Source organism: Capsicum annuum, chromosome 6 (assembly GCF_002878395.1).
Source record: "Capsicum annuum cultivar UCD-10X-F1 chromosome 6, UCD10Xv1.1, whole genome shotgun sequence".
NCBI lineage: Eukaryota > Viridiplantae > Streptophyta > Magnoliopsida > Solanales > Solanaceae > Capsicum > Capsicum annuum.
The window spans coordinates 218,164,900-218,187,524 of NC_061116.1; the positions used below are offsets into that span (position 1 = coordinate 218,164,900).

Sequence of the window (22,625 nt, forward strand, 5' to 3'; positions counted from 1 at the left end):
TAGTTTGACTTTTTAAAATGAGATCCGCATTATGTAGGATTATATTAATATGCATTGAAGCTTTTAATTAGGTTTCTAAGTCAAATGATTTCCTATTTCAGCTTTCATTTTCAGTATCTCTTTGATTCTTAAGGATAACATTAGTTGAATAAATATGTCAACTACAATTATTATTTACGGGAATATTAATTAAGCAAACCTAATGACTTACTCATAAATGTCAAATGCTATTTTTTGCACTTTATGTTTCAAATCCTTTCGAATCTTTAATGGAAAAGAAAAAATGAATTCAAAATAAAAATAAAGTCGATCGTAACAAAATTGAATGTGAAGTAGACAGCTAATGAAGTTTTTCTTCTTAAATTAATAAACAAAGTATTTGATACGAGAGATAAAAGATAATTAATCTTGAAATTATCATTAGATGAATTTATATCATATTTGATTGAAAATAAAATTTCGAAATTATAGTGTAATAATTATTTAATATAGAGAGTGAAACAATAATTTCAATATAACTTGTTACCAACCAAACGAGGCCTAAGAATAATAATTATCACGTCTACTCTTTCACATGGTCTTTGTCTTATTGGTTCATTTAATTTTTTTTTAATGTCCCTCATCTTTTATTTATTTATTTATTTGGTAGGATGGGAGTTGGAGGGTGGGGGAAGCATGAAGGTTTTAAAATTAATTATTATACTTATTAATTTATTAATTCTTTGTTTGGGTGGGGGTTGAGGGATGGGGTGGTGGGTTGTTGGAAGTGGAGAGTATGTTCTTATTCAAGAAAAAAAAAAAGAGGAGGAATCAAGATTTGTTTGATGAATTCAATCTTTTGATTTTTGGTGCTAAATCCATTTTACTTTTGAAATTATGAATTTAATATTTATTGAAATTTGAACGTAAACTTCATTATTCTCATCTCACTGAGTCACACCGTTGCATGCGATTACCCGATATCTGTGCTAATGGGAGGTGACAGGTATTCTTTGGGATTAATCGAGATGCAATACAAACTGACCCGAATAACACGGTTATGAAAAGAAAGAACCCCTTGCACTCCATTGAAAAATTATATTGATATTGCATTGCAAATTAAACTGTTAATGGATAATGCTAAAACAACATGAGGTGCCTGTTAACTAAGAAGCTAAAATAGATCATAGAAGAAAACACATCTTTATATAACTTTGGCAACAAACTTCAAATTCAACAATCTTGAGAACAAGTACAACCCACAGCCCATAAATTCAACAGTTTATACAGACTGATAAAACTGGCTATGATGAAACAGAAACTTATTTATTAAGATATATCTACATGTCCTATAAAAAACATTGGCAAATATTGCAAGGTGTTTGTTACACCATGCCCAGTTCTTCAATTTTTACCACAGATGGTAAATGGAAACAACAGAACTAAGAGGACTATAGGCGATTTCCGAAAAAGCAGACGAGTGTACATGGGATCTTTTTCCCATCGGAAAATGCTATATCTGTGAAGCCAAAACTGACTACTTGATGATATACACATCAACAATCTCCTGGCTAATACCAAATAGGGGCATCTTGCTTTGGTGTGGCGTCGTATCCAATGCCAGGCAGGTTTTCGTTGTAATTGGCAGTGTGTAAGTTGAATGGAGACCCAAACATGAAATGGAAACTATCATTGGAGCCTGCATTGATAGATGGATTTAAAGGCTTGGATTGATCGAACAGGTCGCCTTGTTGGAGCATAGACTGAGTCGCGGAAATATTAGTGTCTTTGAAGATATTTGCTTCCATTATCCCTTGGCTGAGCAGGTAATTGTCATGTTGGACAACACGAGGTTGTTGATGAGGCTGTTCTTTGGTCAATGCATTATTCCCCGTATTTAGTCCTCTGGTTCCTTGTACATTACAATCATACGATGACATAAGCTCGTTAATCATCTTTTGCCCGTCTTCAGGAACTCCTATACCAGATAGATCAAAGGAAGGTGGACCCTGATTAACCGGCAGAGCAGCAAACTTAGGATGGATATATTGTTGAGGGAAGACAACCGGCTTGACTTCATTAATCTGAAAGTTTGAAACTCCAAACCGGGGAGAACTGCTGTAAGGGCAAGAAAATTGATGATTGTCTCTGGAAGATCTGTCCTGAAAACCATGGCGAAGTTCATTGTGAGGACATTGAAGAAACTCGCATGTATAGATCTTTTGATCCATCGTCACAGTCGGTTCAATGACATGCTTCCTCTTCAGACTGAAATCTAAGTTGGTGATCAGTTCATCCTTGTTTGGATGAGATTGTTGCTGAAGAGGCATCGCTTCCTTGAATCTCTCAACACTGATGTTCAACAAATTGAGATGGTTTGGTTTTTGCTCACGAACATCAAAGACAGACTCATCTTGAGCACCTTCAACATCATACTCACTGCTGTCATTCAGCATGAAATTTCCACTACCAACAGCTGAGGACAAAGGTGGACAGCGATTCGGATAAAGTTCTCGGGCTAAAGCTTCCTCTTGACTGATGATGGCAAGCCAAGTTGCACTTTCCTTGGCGGTCATCTTATCCTGCAAGCACTTTGACTGCCTTACCAACTTGCGGATTTTAGCAATATCGGGGAACATGTGCTTGATCACTGCAGTGAGGACACCAACCTTCCACGCCTTCTTCAGATCATGAGGTTTCTTATAAGGTAGAGAACCTTGGTCCTTCTGCAAACCCAATTGAGGCCACCAATCCTCCTGTCCGGTGGGCCACCATGGTGGTGGAACACCTTTCTCCAATGGAAATCTTCTCTGAGGAGGATCACAGTGTTGCATCAAAGCTGATAATAACGAACCAAGGGTGGTATCTTGCAGCTCCTGCAAGGTGTGAGGGGTAGGACCAACTGGATTGGACCCCTCGTTCATGCCTGGGATGGCATGATCAGCTTGATATTTGGCTAGGGCTGCAGGACCATTTCGATCAAACCTCACTTTATCCTTCCACCACTCCCTAAGATTATCAGATGCCCCACTAACCGGCTTGCCTTTCTCCGGAATGATCCCATAAACAAAACCCTGAGCTTTACAAACTTCCATCATTTTCAACATGTACTTCAAGATCCCATCCTGCGCCCTTGACATCTTCTTCCTCCTCGCCTGCTCCTGCGACTGACGTTGTTTTGCATGATCAACACCTTCCTTACTTCTACTCATTTCTTTCCGCCTTTTTAGCTTCATCTTGTACCTCCACACTCTCCTCTCCAACTCATCCACATCAATCTCCTCATCACTATAATCATCATCCACCCCAGAATCCGGCTCAATCTGATTCTGTGGCGCAACCACTTCCACTTCCTTTAGCGGAGCAGGGAAGAAATCAAGATCGCCACAGAACCCCATTTCCTCAAACATCATCATCTTGAAAGCAAGCGAATCACCCGAAAAGATGCAACAGGACTAAGCAACAAATACCCAAATTCCACAGGTTATTCTATCTTCTTCCAATATTCAGAGCAGAATCAATTGAAGTCAATCAAATTACATGAGCCTGCAAATAGGAAAACAAGAAAATCTAACTAAACATTTCCAGAACTAAAATCACACAAAATAATAAACAAGTAAATATCACAATAAACAAGTGAAGTTCAATCAAAAATCTGTAAGAACACACCAATCATCAAAAGAAGCATAAATGTGCACAAATGAGAAAGAGTAAGATTTTCTTAGGCATCCCACTTTCTTGGAAGGTCAACAAAAATACTGTACAAGCTATTTCCCACAAAAATTCAAGAATTTTGCATACTTTTCTAAATCTAAAATATCAAATATTCATGTAACTTACCTAACTATATATCTAATTCAACAAAATGGAAAGAAAACAAAAATCATATTCAACAAAATCAAGGACACCAAAAAACACATAAAAATCCAATCTTGAAGTAAAAGCTCAAATCTTTACATCAAATCCAAAGATCAAACACAATTATAGTAATAACAGAAAAAACCCCATATTAAAAAACAATACCAAATTTCAGGAAAGATCTCAACTTTACTATGTAACAACAAATATTTTCAAGAAATAGTTGTACAGAGGAAGAAGAAGAATACCTCAGTACTACTCTTTTTTTTTTTTGCTTCCAAAAGCTCTGTTACTATTGGAATAATGGTTAGAGAATAATTGATCCTTTTAGACTAATAGAGAAAAGGAGAAGGTGGGGGGAAGTTATAGTACTAATAATACAAATTTAATAATGAAGTTTTGTACAGTAGTGAGCACTAATATTCCTATTACGCCTCTTTCTCATTTTACACGATATTATCTGTTATTTTTTATTAATTAAAATAAAATAATTCTTTTTTTTACTTTTAATATCAATCTTTTTTTATTAAAATAAAAATATAATTTAATAAAATTACTAAGATAAAATAATTATATTATTATTTATTTTTTAATTAATATATAATTTTAATTTTGAACGAATAAAATGAAACGGACGGAGGAAATACTATTGTTGACGGTGGAAAATGTATTGGGAGATTAAAATTGTCGGCTCTTTGGTTAAAGCCAAGCCAATTAACTTTTTTCTTCTGTTTGTTTTGCTTTTTATTTTATTTATTTATTTATGGATTTTTATCTTCTTGGATGGATGGGGGAGACAAGGGAATTATTCCACCTGTTGTGAACACAATGTCACGAATTTAAGTTTGTGAAAAATAATCTCAAATAGAAATATAAGATAACTGACGTATAACAGATCATATAAGATCCTTTTCTAAATTACTACATTATGAAAATTTTAATGTATTAAATTATCTTTTTTTGGTTCAAATTATATATCATACTTTTTAAAAAATAATTATCTCAAATATTTATTATTTTAGAAGTTTATAATCAAATTAATATTTTTCCTTTTTTTCTCTTAGTAGTAATTATACTTAAAAACTACAAACACATCAATTATGAAATAATGATATATAGAATAAAAATTAATGAGGAGATTATATCATATAACTTATAAGGTAAAATAATCGAAACCCTTCCTGATTTATATTTTCTCAAAAGGATATTAAAAAAAATATAACTTATAGTTAAAAGCATTTTATGAATTTGTAATCATGAATTTAAGTTGTGAAAAATAATCTCTAATAGAAATATAAGATAACTGACGTATAACGGATCATATATGATTCTTTTCCAAATTACTGCATTGTGAAAATTTTAATGCATTAAATTATCTTTTCTCGGTTCAAATTATATATCGTGTTTTTAAAAAATAATTATCTCAAATATTTATTATTTTAGAAGTTTACAATCAAATTAATATTTTTCCTTTTTTTCTCTTAGTAGTAATTATACTTAAAAACTACAAACACATCAATTATGAAATAATGATATATAGAATAAACATTAATGAGAAGAGATTATATCATATAACTTATAAGGTAAAATAATCGAAAACCTTCCTGATTTATATTTTCTCAAAAGGATATAAAAAAAAATATAACTTATAGTTAAAAGCATTTTATGAATTTGTAATCATGAATTTAAGTTGTGAGAAATAATCTCAAATAGAAATATAAGATAATTGACGTATAACAAATCGTATATGATCCTTTTTCAAATTACTGCATTGCAAAAATTTTAATGCATTGAATTATCTTTTCTTGGTTTAAATTATATATCGTATTTTTTAAAAAATAATTATCTCAAATATTTATTATTTTAGAAGCTTACTATCAAATTAATATTTTTCCTTTTTTTCTCTTAGTAGTAATTATACTTAAAAACTACAAACACATCAATTATGAAATAATGATATATAGAATAAACATTAATGAGAAGAGATTATATCATATAACTTATAATGTAAAATAATCGAAACTCTTCCTGATTTATATTTTCTCAAAAGGATATAAAAAAAATATAACTTATAGTTAAAAGCATTTTATGGATTTGTAATCATGAATTTAAGTTGTGAAAAATAACCTCTAATAGAAATATAAGATAACTGACGTATAATAGATAATATATGATCCTTGTCCAAATTACTACATTGCGAAAATTTTAATGCATTGAATTATCTTTTTTCGGTTCAAATTATATATCGTGTTTTTAAAAAATAATTATCTCAAATATTTATTATTTTAGAAGTTTACAATCAAACTAATATTTTCACTTTTTTACTCTTAGTAGTAATTATACTTAAAAACTACAAACACATCAATTATGAAATAACGATATATAGAATAAACATTAATGAGAAGAGATTATACCATATAACTTATAAGGTAAAATAATCGAAACTCTTCCTGATTTATATTTTCTCAAAAGGATATAAAAAAACATATAACCTATCGTTAAAAGCATTTTATGGATTTGTAATCATGAATTTAAGTTGTGAAAAATAATCTCTAATAGAAATATAAGATAACTGACGTATAACAGATCATCCTTTTCCAAATTACTGCATTGCAAAAATTTTAATGCATTGAATTATATTTTCTCGGTTCAAATTATATATCATGTTTTTTAAAAAATAATTATCTCAAATATTTATTATTTTAGAAGTTTACAATCAAATTAATATTTTTCCTTTTTTTCTCTTAGTAGTAATAATACTTAAAAACTACAAACACATCAATTATGAAATAATGATATATAGAATAAACATTACTGAGAAGAGATTATATCATATAACTTATAAGGTAAAATAATCGAAACCCTTCCTGATTTATATTTTCTCAAAAGGATATAAAAAAAATATAACTTATGGTTAAAAGCATTTTATAGATTTGTAATCATGAATTTAAGTTCTGAAAAATAATCTCTAATAGAAATATAAGATAACTGACGTATAACAGATCATCCTTTTCCAAATTACTGCATTGCGAAAATTTTAATGCATTGAATTATCTTTTTTCGGTTCAAATTATATATCGTGTTTTTTAAAAAATAATTATCTCAAATATTTATTATTTTAGAAGTTTACAATCAAATTAATATTTTTCCTTTTTTTCTCTTAGTAGTAATTGTACTTAAAAACTAGAAACACGTCAATTATGAAATAATGATATATAGAATAAACATTAATGAGAAGAGATTATATCATATAACTTATAAGGTAAAATAATCGAAACCCTTCCTGATTTATATTTTCTCAAAAGGATATAAGAAAAAATATAACTTATAGTTAAAAGCATTTTATGGATTTATAATCGTGAATTTAAGTTGTGAAAAATAATCTCTAATAGAAATATAAGATAACTTACGTATAACCGATCATATATGATCCTTTTCCAAATTACTGCATTGCGAAAATTTTAATGCTTTGAATTTTCTTTTCTTGGTTTAAATTATATATCGTGTTTTTTAAAAAATAATTATCTCAAATATTTATTATTTTAGAAGTTTACAATCAAATTAATATTTTTCCTTTTTTTTCTCTTAGTAGTAATTGTACTTAAAAACTACAAACACGTCAATTATGAAATAATGATATATAGAATAAACATTAATGGGAAGAGATTATATCATATAACTTATAAGGTAAAATAATCGAAAACCTTCCTGATTTATATTTTCTCAAAAGGATATAAAAAAAATATAACTTATAGTTAAAAGCATTTTATGGATTTGTAATCATGAATTTAAGTTGTGAAAAATAATCTCTAATAGAAATATAAGATAACTGACGTATAACAGATCATATATGATTCTTTTCCAAATTACTGCATTGTGAAAATTTTAATGCATTGAATTATCTTTTCTCGGTTCAAATTATATATCGTGTTTTTAAAAATAATTATCTCAAATATTTATTATTTTAGAAGTTTACAATCAAATTAATATTTTTCCTTTTTTTTCTCTTAGTATTAATTGTACTTAAAAACTACAAACACATTAATTATGAAATAATGATATATAGAATAAAAATTAATGAGAATAGATTATATCATATAATTATTGTTCAAAGCATTTTATGAATTTGTAATCATGAATTTAAGTTGTGAAAAATAATCTATGATGAAATCGCAAGGCAGTTGGCGTGCAATAGACTTTTATGAATTGATCCTTTCCCAAATCATTAGTAGAAGCTTTAATGTACCGAATTGTCCTTTTTTTTTTATCTCAAATTATATATTGTATCTTTTAAAAATAATTGTCTCACATATTTATTATTTTAGAAGTTTACAATCAAATTAACATTTCTACTTTTTTTTTTCTCTTATTACTATTAATTATAATTAAAAACTATAAACACATTACTTATGAAATGATGATACATAAATGGAATAAATATTAATGAAAAGAGATTATATCATATAAGTAAGGGTAAAATAATCGAAACCCTCCCTAATTAATGTCTTCTCAAAAGGGTATAAAAACGTATGTCTAAGTCATGGAAATAGCCTCTGTCAGAAATGTAAGGTAAGACTGTACACAATAGATTCATCTGGTTTAACCTTTTCTAGGATAATGCGTATAACAAAAGTTTTTTCTCAAGTTATATGTCCCGTCTTTTAAAAATAATTGTCTCAAATATTTATTATTTTAAAAGTTTACAATCTAATTATTTTTTTCCTTTTTTTCTGTTAGTAGTAATTATACTTAAAAACTACAAATATGTCAATTATGAAATAATGATACATAAATAGAATCTATATATATATTATTATATAGAAATGTGAGTTTGAGGACGACCAAGGGTAAAATTATCATTTCATAAATAATTTGAAATATTTGTTTCTATTATATAGTCTTAAAAGTTGATTATAAATTTCAAAAATGACAAAATAGCCAAACATCTTTCCCAAATGTCAAGTGTTCCCTAATGATGTGATATTTAAGGTGGATTCCACATTTTTCAAGCATATTTTTTCAAAAAATATATTTTGTATATTAATAATTAATCTATTTTAATGAGATATTATCTAAATTTCAATTCTTTTTTAGGATGTGAATTTTTTTTTTTTTATTCGAATAAAAATATCTAGAAAAAAATGTAACTATATTATTGTATACTTAATACATTTTATGTCTCAATTCAAATAATATATATCATGTTAATTTTTATTAATTCTCTTTGTTTAAGGTAGTAAATTTCCTCATCGGGTAGACAAATCACTTAAAAAGAAATTTCTTACTTACTATATTAAATCAATCTCTTATTTTTAACGTATATAAGACAAGACATAAAAACAATCCTTTAATATTAAGATTCATTAAAACGTTCATCCGGTAGGTCCTTATTTCCGTTTGTTAAACACCCATAAAATGAACAATCAATTTATGTATGAACTGCTATCCTTTATTGCTTCATATGATTCTATATAAAATATTAATAAACTAATATTTTTAATTTTTATCTATTCTCTTGTATAATTTTTTTAAAAAGTAGAAAAAGAAAAACATTACAATTAGTTGTTCAATCTAATAGAATGTGTTTGACTTGATATTAAAATAAACATTAGAATATATGATATTTTAATGTTAATTATGAAACCTTAAATAAGTTGTAAGTTATTATCTGATTCTATAAAAATAAAAGTTATACTTTATCATATAATGTGATTTCTACTTATATTTTCTATTGTCTTTATTCAAAAATATTAATGATCATTTTTTATGAAAAATTAATTAAATAGCTGTAAATATATTTAAAATTATAATATTGGGCTCGTAAACGGGCCCTGCATTATCTAGTTTATATATAAAAACAAAACTAAAACAAGACAAGATGTCAAGTGGCAACATATTAAAATAGCCACGTGACAGTTTTTAGGACAAAATAAAAAAATATTTTCAGACAAAGTTAAAAATATTGTAATAAAAAATTTAAATTTAAATATTAAATATTTGAATTTTAAATATATTATCTTAATAACTAGAACTCATAATTGAAGAGTTCTAATAGACTATTACTATTTCAAACTTATCTCTTTTATGATTAAAATATTATATATAGAGATAGAGACATAGAGAGAGAAAGTTTATTTTAATAATAATACTAATAATATAATAATAATAAGCAATAAATAATAATAAATAATAGTAGTAGTAATGCACACGTTGTATTGCTTTTAATTTGAAAACAAATGTGACAATTTTTAGGACAAAGCTTGATAGTATTGTAATAAAAAAATTTAATTAATGAATATTAAATATTTGTATTTGAAAATATTAAAACTGTAGAAGCATTAAAAAAATTCATTATCTTAAAGTTAGGAACACATAGTTAAAAAGTAACAAATAAATGCTAACTATTTCATTTAATAATAATAATAATAAATAAATAAACAATAGAAGTCATAATATCAGTACATAAACTCTAACTATTTCATAATCTAACTATTTCATAACCACAATTGAAGAGTCTTAGACAAACTATAACTATTTCACAATCATAACAATCAATAAATAAATAACAGTGCATTGTAATAATAATTTAATAGTATATACATGAGAATCTACATATTTAAAAGTAAAATAATTAGAAGTAACTAACTATAAATTTATTTAAAATTATTATACTATTTATTTAAATTTAAATTTAAAGATTAAGATTTCAAAATAAATCAATTCTACATATTTTGAGGTATGACTTCTTTTGAGAGTATTCTACATTTTTTTTATAGTTTTAAATTGCATATACAAAAATATAAAGTTTATTTTAAGGGTATCTTTAAAAAATAACGGCACTTTGCTATAAAACCCTCCTTCATAGCCACATTTTACATACTTACCATTTATAGCCATTGTATTTGATTTTCAACTGTTGTATTCACTTTTATTCAGTGGTCTGTATTCATAAAAAACATAAATACATTACATATTTAGTCTCGCAAAAAACACTACCATTATTTTTTATATATATATTTTTCTTTTTCATGTTTTCCCCATTTTTTTTCCCTATTTTTTCCTATTTTTTTCCCCTTTAAACTCTAACTTTCATTTCTCTTTCTTCTTTTCCTTTCTTGTTTGATTTTTTTTTATTTTCTTTTTTGTATTTATTTTCTTTATCGTTTTTTTATTCTATTTTATATTTTTATATTTTTAAAAAATATGACTTGTCGAGCACAAGTCATGGATGATAACGTAAATACCACAATTATTTATCGTATTTGTAGTCACACCGTCATTTATATTTTTGTATTCATTGATACAACTGTATTTGTATTTGTATTTTAAAATTTGCGCTTGTATTTATATTTTATAGTTAACATTTGTATTTTGTATTTCACACTTATATTTGTATTTATATTTGTTAGTTTGCACCATCATTTATATTTTATATAATTCACACTTGATTTAAAGAACTGTTTTGTATTTTATAATTGATTGCATATTATATTGAATTATATTTATATTATGGTTTTATTGGGTTTGTACATTTAGATTATATTTGGATTATACGTGTATTTGTATTCTATTTTCGTCAATATTTTTTTTATTGTTTAAAAAGTATTTTGTATTTGTAAGTTGATTGCATATTGTATTTAGCCATGACCATGTACAATTTATCATTTGTATTTGTATACAAATAAGTAAATGCATTAATTGTATTTTCATGATTTTAAAATATATAAATATGTAATATATCATTTGATATAAATGTACCGTTTTGTATTTGTATATCAAATTTATCATTATATTTGTAAATAAACAAATATCACTTGATACAAATACAATTACTAACAAATGAAATAAATAATTTTACAAATACAAATACAAGAGGCACTATGAATTGTAATAAATTGAAACTTAGGCTAAATAAGGTAATTAGGAGTCTATGTTTGCTAAGTTATGTAGTTATCCCTTATTTTAATTAGTTTAAGGATTAAGATAAAGTTTGCTAAAAAATATTTAGTTTGTATTTTTTTTATAACATTTTTGTATATTTTTAAATTGAAACTATAAAAGGATAAATATTATTTTTAGAGATATAACTTTTTTAAAGTAGTAGTCTTTAGATAAAGATACGATTGCTGGAAATTAGTTTGTTGAATTGGTCTTAAATTTTTGAATTTCGATTTTCAAATGGAAGTTAGGATTCTTTTAACTTTTGAATTGAAAACAACCTTTATACTAGATAAAGTTAAATTTGAATTGACTCTTTCTATATAAACTAAATTTTCAATCAAACTTCTCATTTCATTCTTTAAATTCTTTTGAATTTATTCTTTGATTATTCAATCAAATTCAGTTATTGCTTATACCACATTCGTGGTTGGCAATATGCTTATATTAATAGATCTATACACAATTTATATATTATTTAAAGTTTGATTTTAGATTATTTTATTATTATTTGTAATAATTTATTTTATTTTTTGTTATATAGAATTTCTATCATGGACAAAGAGGCTGTAGATCATGCATATAAGATTTTTCAAAATAATTACCAAGATATGTTGTTTATACTAGATTTGATTTATTAATTAATTTTTTATTATTTACAACTAACATTACATGTATCTTTATCAGAATTGTAACTAAAGAATCTAAAGTTTTCGAAGATCTGATGTATATAAACATCACAAATGTAAAATGAATATTTAAAAAATTAACAAATATAATAAAAACTATTTGTAAATCTTAAATAGAAGAGATGGGGACAAATGAATAAACAATATAATAAAGTAAAACATGAAATATAAAAGCTTTTTACAATTACCTATTATTTTTACTCATATAAGATTTGATAGAGGTGGGGGAAGAGAGAGGGGAGGAGGTAATTAAGAATCTATATCTTTAAATTGTGAACAATATTCTTTAAAAAAATATAAACCATAAAAGTTGTTTTTGCAATTATATGATTGTTTTTCGTATAGATTTGATTAGAGGTGGGGGAGGGATGAAAGGGAGGGGGGTGGGGAGATTTTTTTTTCTTTCTATATATATATTTCATAATTGAGATATAACTAGTTGATTTTTTTTTATAAGATCATTGTCGAATATTTAAGGTAATATGATTTACCACTCGAAAGAGGCATTCGATATTAAACATTTCATCCGCGCGTCATGCGGATAGGTATACTAGTAAATATTAATGAGAGGAGATTATATCATATAAGTAAGGGTAAAATAATGGAAACTCTTCCTAATTAATGTTTTCTAGGGGTGCACTTCGGTCGATTCGGTTCGATTTTATGTGTTATTGATTTGGTTTATCGGTTTTTATTTTTTAAATATGTAAAACCAATAACCAATCAATAAGATATTTTCTTATCGGATTCGGTTTATCAGTTTTTGGTCTTTAACGGTTCAATTTTCGGTTTAACCAATAAGAAAATACTCATAAAATAGAAATAGTAACAACTAACATAAAAAATGAAATCTTAATTACCGCCAAAATCCTACGCAATTAGTTTATAAGAAAATATGAATCTTCTAACATTTATTTGCTTGCTTTTAAATTTTAAGTAAATGTAGCCAGCTTTAGAACAGTGTAGTGAACTATTGTTCTAGAAACTATGAAATATAAAAGTAACTTCAATCATAAGAAAATTCAAAAATAAGATATTATCATCAAGAAAAAGTCATAAAAATAAATTTCAAGAAAAAGTCATAAAAATGAATTTAACATACTTTATCATTTCCATTATTTGTGCTTAATTTTACTCCCGTAATAATTCAACCCGTTACTTTCTAAAATAAAAAACTTTTCTGTTTTAAATGTATCACTAATTATATGTATCACGTTATAACATATGCATCACAAATTCAAAAATCTGAAATATGATGTAATTTAATAAATTGTTGGGATAAAATTTATAACACTTGAACATTCAGGAATTTATGTAAGTTATTCTTATTATTAATGTTTCTCCTAGAGTTAATATTGCAAATGTGATATTGGGTTTTCATGTTGGGTGGAAGTGGGGTTAGAGCTTTAAAGTGTAGGTGTGCCTTAAAGCGGGGTATGAATGGAAAATGACAATTAATCCATCATCCATTTACTTAATTATAATTAAGTAATGTATGTTTTCTCAATTTAGTTTGATAATTTTTAGTGATAAAATTGCTTGATTTAATGTAAAAATTGATGTATTTTTTAGGAGGTTTAGAATAAAACATTCTTAACTATGTATATTTATATTCAAGACAAAGGCTAGTTATAGGATACGGTGTCGACATCTTTTTTCTATCTCTGACTGTTCTCCTAATCGGGCAAGGTAATCGACTAATCGGGAATTCATCTTCAGAGCTAAGTCCCAAGGAGGCAAGTTGGAATGTACGGGCGTAGGTTAGCGTCTCGTCCCACGAATGATAGCCTTTGAAGACCGCCCACGGGATGCGCTACGAAGCAAGGGCTTTCGTGCAGCTGTTGCGCCCTTGCTTCTTGCCTTATCTTACTTAGTAAAACAACCTTTTGCCTAAGACGTTTACCGTTTTTCTAAAATAGAATATTTGAAAGTTGGTAAAGACCCTTCCCTTGTTTCTGTCAGAATGATGTGTGTTTTCTATATCATTTGTGTGTTTTTGTATGTGTATTTTAGGTGGGAATTTTTTGTAGGGAAGCCCTATGGGTCAATGAGTTTTCTTTTTCAAGGGAGAATACAATGAATTTCAAGGGAGAATACAATGATATGATGGGGAAAGGAATGTGTTAATTTGTTTTTTTTTTCTTTGTTTTGTTTTGTTGAATATATGAGTTGGCAATTAGCTTAGAGTGTCTTATCCTTAGTTCTTTGGATATTTGTACTTTGCAATATGGTTACATTTGACCAAATGTGTGGAGGTGCATTTATGTCTAGTGATTTATTGTGAATTGGTTAATTAGCTAAGAAAATTTGACTTAGATCCTTGGTGGTGGGTGTGTTTGGTACGAAGGAAAATGTTTTCGATGAAAAATATTTTTATGAAAAATAAATTGATTTTTTGCTTGTTTTCTTATGTTTGGTTGGTGGATGAAAAATATTTTTTGGAAAATATTTTTTAATATTTGGTTGGTGAATGAAAAAATATTTTTCAAAAAAAACATTTTACTGTTTAGCTAAAGCGTAAAAATACATTTTAGAATCTCTTTTTAAAAAATAAATTAGAAAAAATTAAATCATTTTTTGAAAAAGGGGTTGGTAGGCGTGTGGGTGGGGGTGTCAGAATAGGCAGTAGGGGTGGGGTGTCAGAAAAAGGGGTTGTGATTTATAATATTATTTCTTCTATTTCAATTTAAGTGACACTGATATAATTTCAAAAGTTAACTTATGTGGTAGTAATATAATTTCGATAGTCAATCAAATGTTTTATGTTGACATATCGTTTTGTGTCTATTTTATGAAATATTATTAACTTTTTAATGCGATCATAATAATTAATTAGGGGTAATATAATAAAATCACGATTGAGGCAGCGAAGAACTCGTGTCTTAAATGACTTATAATAACTAATTAGAAGTGATATAACAAAATTACTTTAAAAAATACTTGTGAAAAAAACATAAATAGGCATCATATAAGACATCAAGTTAATTTAAAAAATCAAAAGTTAATTTATTATTTTTTGCCAGTTTTATATTTTTTATTAAATGTTATAATTTTTTAATACTTAAATAACCCATAGTAATTAATTTGGGGTAATATAATCAAATTACGATTGAAGCAGTTGAAGTAGGCATGCCGATTATTTTATATTTTTATTTAATATTATAAATTTTTAAATACTTAAATAACTTATAGTAATTAATTAGGGGTAATATAGTAAAATTACTATTGAAGCAGCTGAAGCAAGCAACACAAGCAGACATGTCGAAGACGTGCCTGCTTATTGACACTTATTATATATAGTAATTACAAATTTTTAAATGCTTAAATAACTTATAGTAATTAATTAGGGGTAATGTAGTAAAATTATAATTGAAGCAGCTGAAGCAAGCAGCACAAACAGGTATGTCGAAGACGTACTTGCTTATTGACACTTATTATATATAGTAATTACAAATTTTTAAATACTTAAATAACTTATAGTAATTAATTAGGGGTAATATAGTAAAATTACAATTGAAACAGCTGAAGCAAGTAGCACAAACAGACATATTGAAGACGTGCCTTCTTATTGACACTTATCATAGTAAAATATTATATATAGTAATTACAAATTTTTAAATACTTAAATAACTTATAGTAATTAATTAGGGATAATATAGTAAAATTACGATTAAAATAGCTGAAGCAAGCAGTACAAGCAGGTATGTCGAAGACGTGTCTACCTGTTGATACTTATTATATATAGTAAAAAATATGGAGTAGTAAATTAAGAAGATACAATTGATATCAGATATCATGAGATCGTCTTTTTAAATGACATTATGATTTAAATTATAATCTTTTTACTCTTAAACAATCATGTCTACATATATTGAGATCATTATTACAAATTTAAGTTAAGTCTTCTTAAACTATAATTCGTAAAATTTGAGGTATTTTTCAAAATAACAGTAGTGTTTGCAACTCTCATTAGATAATTTTTTTTTTCTATTTCTCATCTGATATCTGGTGTCCGCACTGAAGCCCCGACTAATCCGAATCGCACGTTGCAGGGCCATTAAGATGACAGCGCTCCCAAAGATAATTTTTTACTATATGAGCTTTGGAAAATATCTTTTAAAATTGGTAAGTCATTTTCATTGGTTACACTACAATCTCCTAACTATTAAACAATCACATGGTAGACATTTAAAGATTCTAATTAAATGTTCTTAAGCTATAATTAGTAAAATATGAGATATATATCAAGATAACTACAACATGGGCAACTCTTTTTTAGGTAGTTCTTTAAGATGAGCTTTTAAAAATATCTCTTTTCTATTAGATATTTTATATTATAGTTTAAATTGTGAATTTTTATTTTTTCTGGTTCAAACAAAGTTATTTGATTCATCGGCTTGAAAAGATACATACACACAAAAATTATTAGATTTAATTACATTTGCTTTTTCAATTTCATGAAAATCTTAATTTACATCTACTAAATTATTTTTAAAAAGAACTATCTTCTTCCGAGAGAGAAAGGGATGTGTGTGGGACATATGACATAAATAAATTCTTCCAAACAGTATAGTTGAACACAAGACTCATTTTGGCCTAATCTTTTATCAGTCAATCCTTGGCTTAACTTCTTTCTAGTTTCGGCGTTCGTTTTTCTTAATTGGTTTTTTATTTTTATTTGTTACTTTTGATATTAAAAAATAAATAAAATTTCCACTTTATTCTTGGCATTATTTATTTATTCTCTAAACCATTTTCAAGACATGTTACTCTATATAACAATTAACAAGACAAATTAGATAAAATAGTTATATTAATAATTATTTTTAATGTATATGTCATATCAAAAAGTGATATATAAAAGCTAACGGAAAGAGTAATAGTAAATCTTTTTTTCCTTATTAAAAGATACTAGTAGTACTAGTTATGAGTATGATAGTGGAAAACAAAAAGGAGAGTAGAAGAAAAACGTGGAAAGAAAGGTGAAATAACATGGGAAAGGTTAGAAAGTGGAGAAATATGAATGTGTGTTTGATGGTGACAAGTAAACAAATCTATTGATAACTTTGGATGTCATCACAAGTGCCCAATTATTGTCCCTATAAAGACTTTACAATAGTGAAATTTCATAATAGAGCAGAAAAACAAATTGAGAATTACGTTTAATTATAAATTTATTTCATTTACTGCACATACTTGGGTCCATAGCTCAGTGGTAGAGCATTTGACTGCAGATCAAGAGGTCACCGGTTCGAACCCGGTTGGGCCCTTTTTCTAAAAAAATTATTTGTCTTCTCAGTGCTTTACTCGTAGACGCTTCTCCGGCTCTCGTAATTCGCTCTCGCAAGAATTATATGGGAGTCGATGCTTCTCCAGCTCTCGCAGAGCTAAGATGATCATGAATTTTTATTTATTTATTTATTTTTTTCCACTTTATTCCAAATTTCTTAGTGCACATTTTTATTTGCCAAGTATTTAGCAGCACAAAGTATTTGGTTAGTCTATACAAGACAAAAGTATATAGATTTATGGCTGTTTCAATTTAATTTCTACTTTTGCCTTCTTTTTTTTCCCTCTCATTAGATTCTTGTACAATAAAAAAATATTTTTTTCTCAGAACAACTTCTGTGTAAACAAAATAACTGAGCAGCTAATCTTAAAATGTCAGAACAAACAATTTTGTGAATATTGAATTTTTTTCAATATTTAATCAAAAGGTGCTAACCACTCATTATTCACCACGTAAAAGATTAAAAAAATTCTCTGTCAGGTCATTATGTTAACAACTGTTTTGGTTACATTAAACTGCTAGAGAATAAACTAATTTAAAAACAATTTTTTTTCCTAATTATAAAATAGGATATCAACAAAAGTTGTCTAATGTTTTTGGGACATTTCTCAATGCATAGTTGTATGTACACTGCATTTGCCTTCGACATTATAATAGTAATTTTTTTTCTTTCATCAGATGCATGTACATTAAAGGTTCATAAGGATTGCTTCACATTTCAGATTTGTGCTTCCCAAAGACTTGTAACTATCTTAATGAGATAAACAATTAAACAAAGATTTTAAAAGTCAATTATTGTTGATGGAGATCTTAAGTAAAACTAATAACTTGAATTACACATAAATATTAAAAGAAAAAAAAAAGTTCAGTAAAGTAAAATCAATCACAAGAAAATTGAATGTGAAGAAGCCATATACATTGTGTTGCTTCTATAGTTGGAAATGAAGCAATAACCATTCACATGATCCCTGTCTTGTTACTTTTTCATTTCTTGGCCTACGTGCACCTCGACTATTTTATCGAGCACCTGCTATCTCCCACTGTCCCACTATCGAGCAGCTCTATCGGCCAAGGTTTAGGCTAATACTAAGAAGTCACTCTGCGTTTTTTGTCTGTGATTCCAACTTTGGTCGCCTGTGATTTTCACATATTTCATTGACCACTAGGCTACACGAGTGTCTGTTAATTCGAGTTTGTTCAAATATGAGCTGGACAGCTTAGTCACATTGAAATGAACTCAAGACAGGTATACCCACAAGCCTGGAGAAACTTGAACAAAGCAAACCATATACTCAACTAAAAAGTAATGTTGATATTGCATAGCAAATCAAACAGTTCATTTCATAAAAGCAATAACTGAGTACATTCAAATAGACAGAAACATCGGGCAATCTCTTCACTATGAAGTTCAAGATCATAGAAGAAAACTTCACTACAAAGCTTTGGCAACATCAACAACTATGCTACTTGATTCCAAAGGGCAGACATTTCAAACATGAAACTGTACCGAAAAAAGTAAACATTCGCATGCCTGTAAATTCAGCAGTTCATACTGAAAGAAGCAACGAGGTTTTGATCAAACATCAACGCGCAGACAAACAAAGAGAATTGAACACAGATACCAAAATAACTGAAGCTTAGATAAACCAAATTGTAACATAGATACCAAGATAGTCTTAAACTTATTTATCAGATATCTACACATTCTATAAGCAGCAACAGTGATATTTGAGGGTAACTCTACTTCCACCTCAGTTACACCATGCCTATCTTTCAAGCGATTAAAAATCCACCTGATAATGCAGACTAATTAAATTGGGATCTTCATCTCCGGGAACATGAACTATATCTATGAATCCCCAACTGACTATATACGTTTGAACAATCTCCTGGCTAGTACCAAATTGGAATATCTTGCTTCGGTGTTGTATCACATCCAATGCCAGACTGCAGACTTCCGGTGTAATTGGTGGTCTGTAAGTTGAACGGAGGCCCAAACATGAAATGCAAATTATCACTACAACCTGCATTAGATGGTGAATTTAGAGTCTTGCAATGATCGAGAAGATTGCCTTGGGGGAGCATAGAATGACTTGCGGAAACATTAACGTCTTTGAAGACATTCCCCTCCATCATCCCTTGGCTGCGTAGGTAATTGTCCTGGTTGACATGAGGCTGAACTTTGGTTGGTGCAACACTCCCTGGATTTTGGCTTTTGTTTCCTTGTAAATTACTATCATAGAATGACAAAAGGTCGTCAATCATCCTATGCCCATCTTCAGGAACTCCTACTCCAAATAGATCAAAGCGAGGTGGACTTGGATTAACAGGCAGAGCAGCTGAATTTGACGGGACATATTGTTGAGGTAAGACAACTGGCTTGACTTCATTCACGTGAAAGTTTGAAACTCCAAATTGAGAAGTATTTCTAAAAGGGCAAGCTAATTGATGATTGTCTCTGGCAGATCTGTCATGAAAACCATGGCGAAGTTCACTGTAAGGGCAATGAAGAAACTCACATGTATAGATCTTTTGATCCATCGAAACAGTCTGCTCATTGGATTGCTTCCTCTTCCGGGTGAAATCTAAGCTGGTGATCATTTCATCCTTGATTGAATGAGACTCTTGTTGTAGAGGCAGCCTCTCGTTGAATCTCTCAACACAGACATTGAACAAATTGAGATGGTGCGGTTTTTGCTCTTGAACATCAAAGTTAGACACATCTTGAGCACCTTCAACATCATACTCGCTGCTGTCGTTCACAGTGAAAGTTCCACTACAACCAGCTGACGACAAAGGTGGACAGCAATCAGGGTATAGTTCTCGAGCCAAAGCTTCCTCCTGATGGATGATGGCAAGCCAAGTAGCACTTTCTTTGGCTGTCATCTTATCCTGCAAGCACTTTGACTGCCTTACAAGTTTGCGGATTTTAGCAATATCAGGGGATATGTGCTGGATTACCGCTGTGAGGACACCAACCTTCCACGCCTTCTTCAAATCATGAGGTTTTTTATAAGGTGGAGGACCTTGGTCCTTCTGCAAACCCAATTGTGGCCACCAATCCTCCTGTCCTGTAGGCCACCATGGGGGTGAAACACCTTTCTCTAATGGAAATCTTCTCTGCGGAGGATCACAGTGCTGCATCAAAGCTGACAATAACGAACCAAGGGTGGTATCCTGCAGCTCCTGCAAGGTGTGAGGGGTAGGACCAACTGGATTTGACACCTCATTCTTGCCTGGAATGGCATGCTCAGCTTGGTATTTGGCTATAGCTGCAGGACCATTGCGATCAAACCTAACTTTATCCTTCCACCATTCCCTAAGATTATCCGATGCCCCACCGACCGGCTTGCCTTTTTCAGGAATGATCCCATAAACAAAGCCCTGAGCTTTACATACTTCCATCATCTTCAACATATACTTCAAGATCCCATCCTGTGCCCTTGACATCTTCTTCCTCCTTGCCTGCTCCTGTGACTGCCTTCGTTTCGCAGAATCAACATCTTCCTTACCTTGATTCATTTCTTTCAGCCTTTTCAGCTTCATCTTGTCCCTCCACACTCTCTTCTCTAACTCCTCTACATCAATATCCTCATCACTATAATCATCATCCACCACTTGCTCTGGCTCAGTGTGTGGAACAGCCACATCCACTTCCTTAAGCGGAGCAGGAGAGAAATCAAGATCCCCACAGAACCCCATTTCCTCAAACATCATCATCTTGACAAGAACAAATCTCTTAAAAATAAAGTAGACCAAGTACCAAATATCAAGAAATCTGAACAGAATCAGCAGCTAAGACCCCAAATTCACAGATTATCTTGTACTCCCTTGAATATTCATCTATCGGAATCAACTAAATTACGTGATACCTGTGATCCTGCAAATATATTTAAAGAGAAAACAAGAAAACCTCTTTAAAAAATTCAAGAAATGAATAATACAAAACTGTTGACATGTGAATATCTCAACACACAAGCAGTTCAACTAAAAGCTAAAAGGGGAGGAAAAAAGGTGGCTTTTTGACATAGGCCATTAAAAGAAACATAAAGTTTTGCACATGAAAGAAAAAGCCAGATCTGGAACATCAACATTAATGTAACCCCCAAACAGAAATCTGAAAATACAATTAAGAGAAAAAAAAGAGAGACAAAAAAACTGAAAGGAAAGTAGGTTATTTGGTACAAAAAAATCTTGTAACTCACCCAAGTATGTGAATTGTGATAGTAAAAGAGTTAATACACAATGATGCTAAAGTTCATACATTAAATTCATCAGTTCATTTATAAACAATTAAAGAAATAAATACAACTAAAATACATAAAAATCCAATCTTTAAGCAAAATCACAAATCTTTACACAAAAAACTCCATTAAAGATCACTAATAAACAATAAAAGCACATAAGTACAAATAACTAAGAATCATAAACACATAAAAATCTAATCTTGAAGCAAAATCACAAATCTTTACAACAAAAAACTCCATTAAAGATCAGTAATAAACAATAAAAGAAAGCAAATACAACTAATTAAGAATCATAAACACATAAAAATCCAATCTTGAAGCAAAATCACAAATCTTTATACGAAAAACTCAATTAAAGATCACTAATAAACAATTAAAGAACAAACATACAATTCATCAAGAGCCATAAACACATAAAGAACCAATCTTGAAGCAAAACCACAAATCTTTACAGCACAAAAAAACTCAATTAAAGATGACTAATTAATATAAGAAAGAAGAAAAGAAAACATGAGTACGTTGTATGAAGAAAAAGACTACCTGTAATTTTTGAAGTTTATTGAACTCTTTTCTATGCTTAGGAGAATAATTTGACCAGTTTAAACTGAGATGGAAGCATGGGGG

At 28.8% G+C, this 22,625-nt stretch overlaps 2 protein-coding genes and 1 non-coding gene across 3 annotated transcripts; 1 reads left to right on the top strand and 2 right to left on the bottom strand.

Moving 5' to 3' along the window:
* Nucleotides 1-1,166: 1,166 nt before the first annotated feature.
* LOC107875709 (protein ETHYLENE INSENSITIVE 3) lies at nt 1,167-4,233 on the bottom strand. Its single transcript, XM_047414026.1, has 2 exons — nt 4,086-4,233; nt 1,167-3,525 (listed from the first exon to the last, which is right to left on the bottom strand). The coding sequence occupies exon 2, from the start codon at nt 3,393-3,395 to the stop codon at nt 1,551-1,553; it is 1,845 nt and encodes a 614-aa protein (XP_047269982.1). The 5' UTR covers nt 3,396-3,525; nt 4,086-4,233; the 3' UTR covers nt 1,167-1,550.
* Nucleotides 4,234-17,662: 13,429 nt separating this feature from the next.
* On the top strand, nt 17,663-17,734 carry TRNAC-GCA. Its single transcript has one exon. It is a non-coding gene; the product is annotated as a tRNA-Cys (tRNA).
* Nucleotides 17,735-19,373: 1,639 nt separating this feature from the next.
* LOC107875710 (protein ETHYLENE INSENSITIVE 3) lies at nt 19,374-22,625 on the bottom strand. Its single transcript, XM_016722524.2, has 2 exons — nt 22,542-22,625; nt 19,374-21,634 (listed from the first exon to the last, which is right to left on the bottom strand). The coding sequence occupies exon 2, from the start codon at nt 21,472-21,474 to the stop codon at nt 19,648-19,650; it is 1,827 nt and encodes a 608-aa protein (XP_016578010.2). The 5' UTR covers nt 21,475-21,634; nt 22,542-22,625; the 3' UTR covers nt 19,374-19,647.

Coding starts and splice junctions, on each gene's coding strand:
- LOC107875709 (XM_047414026.1), bottom strand. CDS start 3,395: ATGATGATGTTTGAGGAAATGGGGTTCTGTGGCGATCTTGATTTCTTC.
- LOC107875710 (XM_016722524.2), bottom strand. CDS start 21,474: ATGATGATGTTTGAGGAAATGGGGTTCTGTGGGGATCTTGATTTCTCT.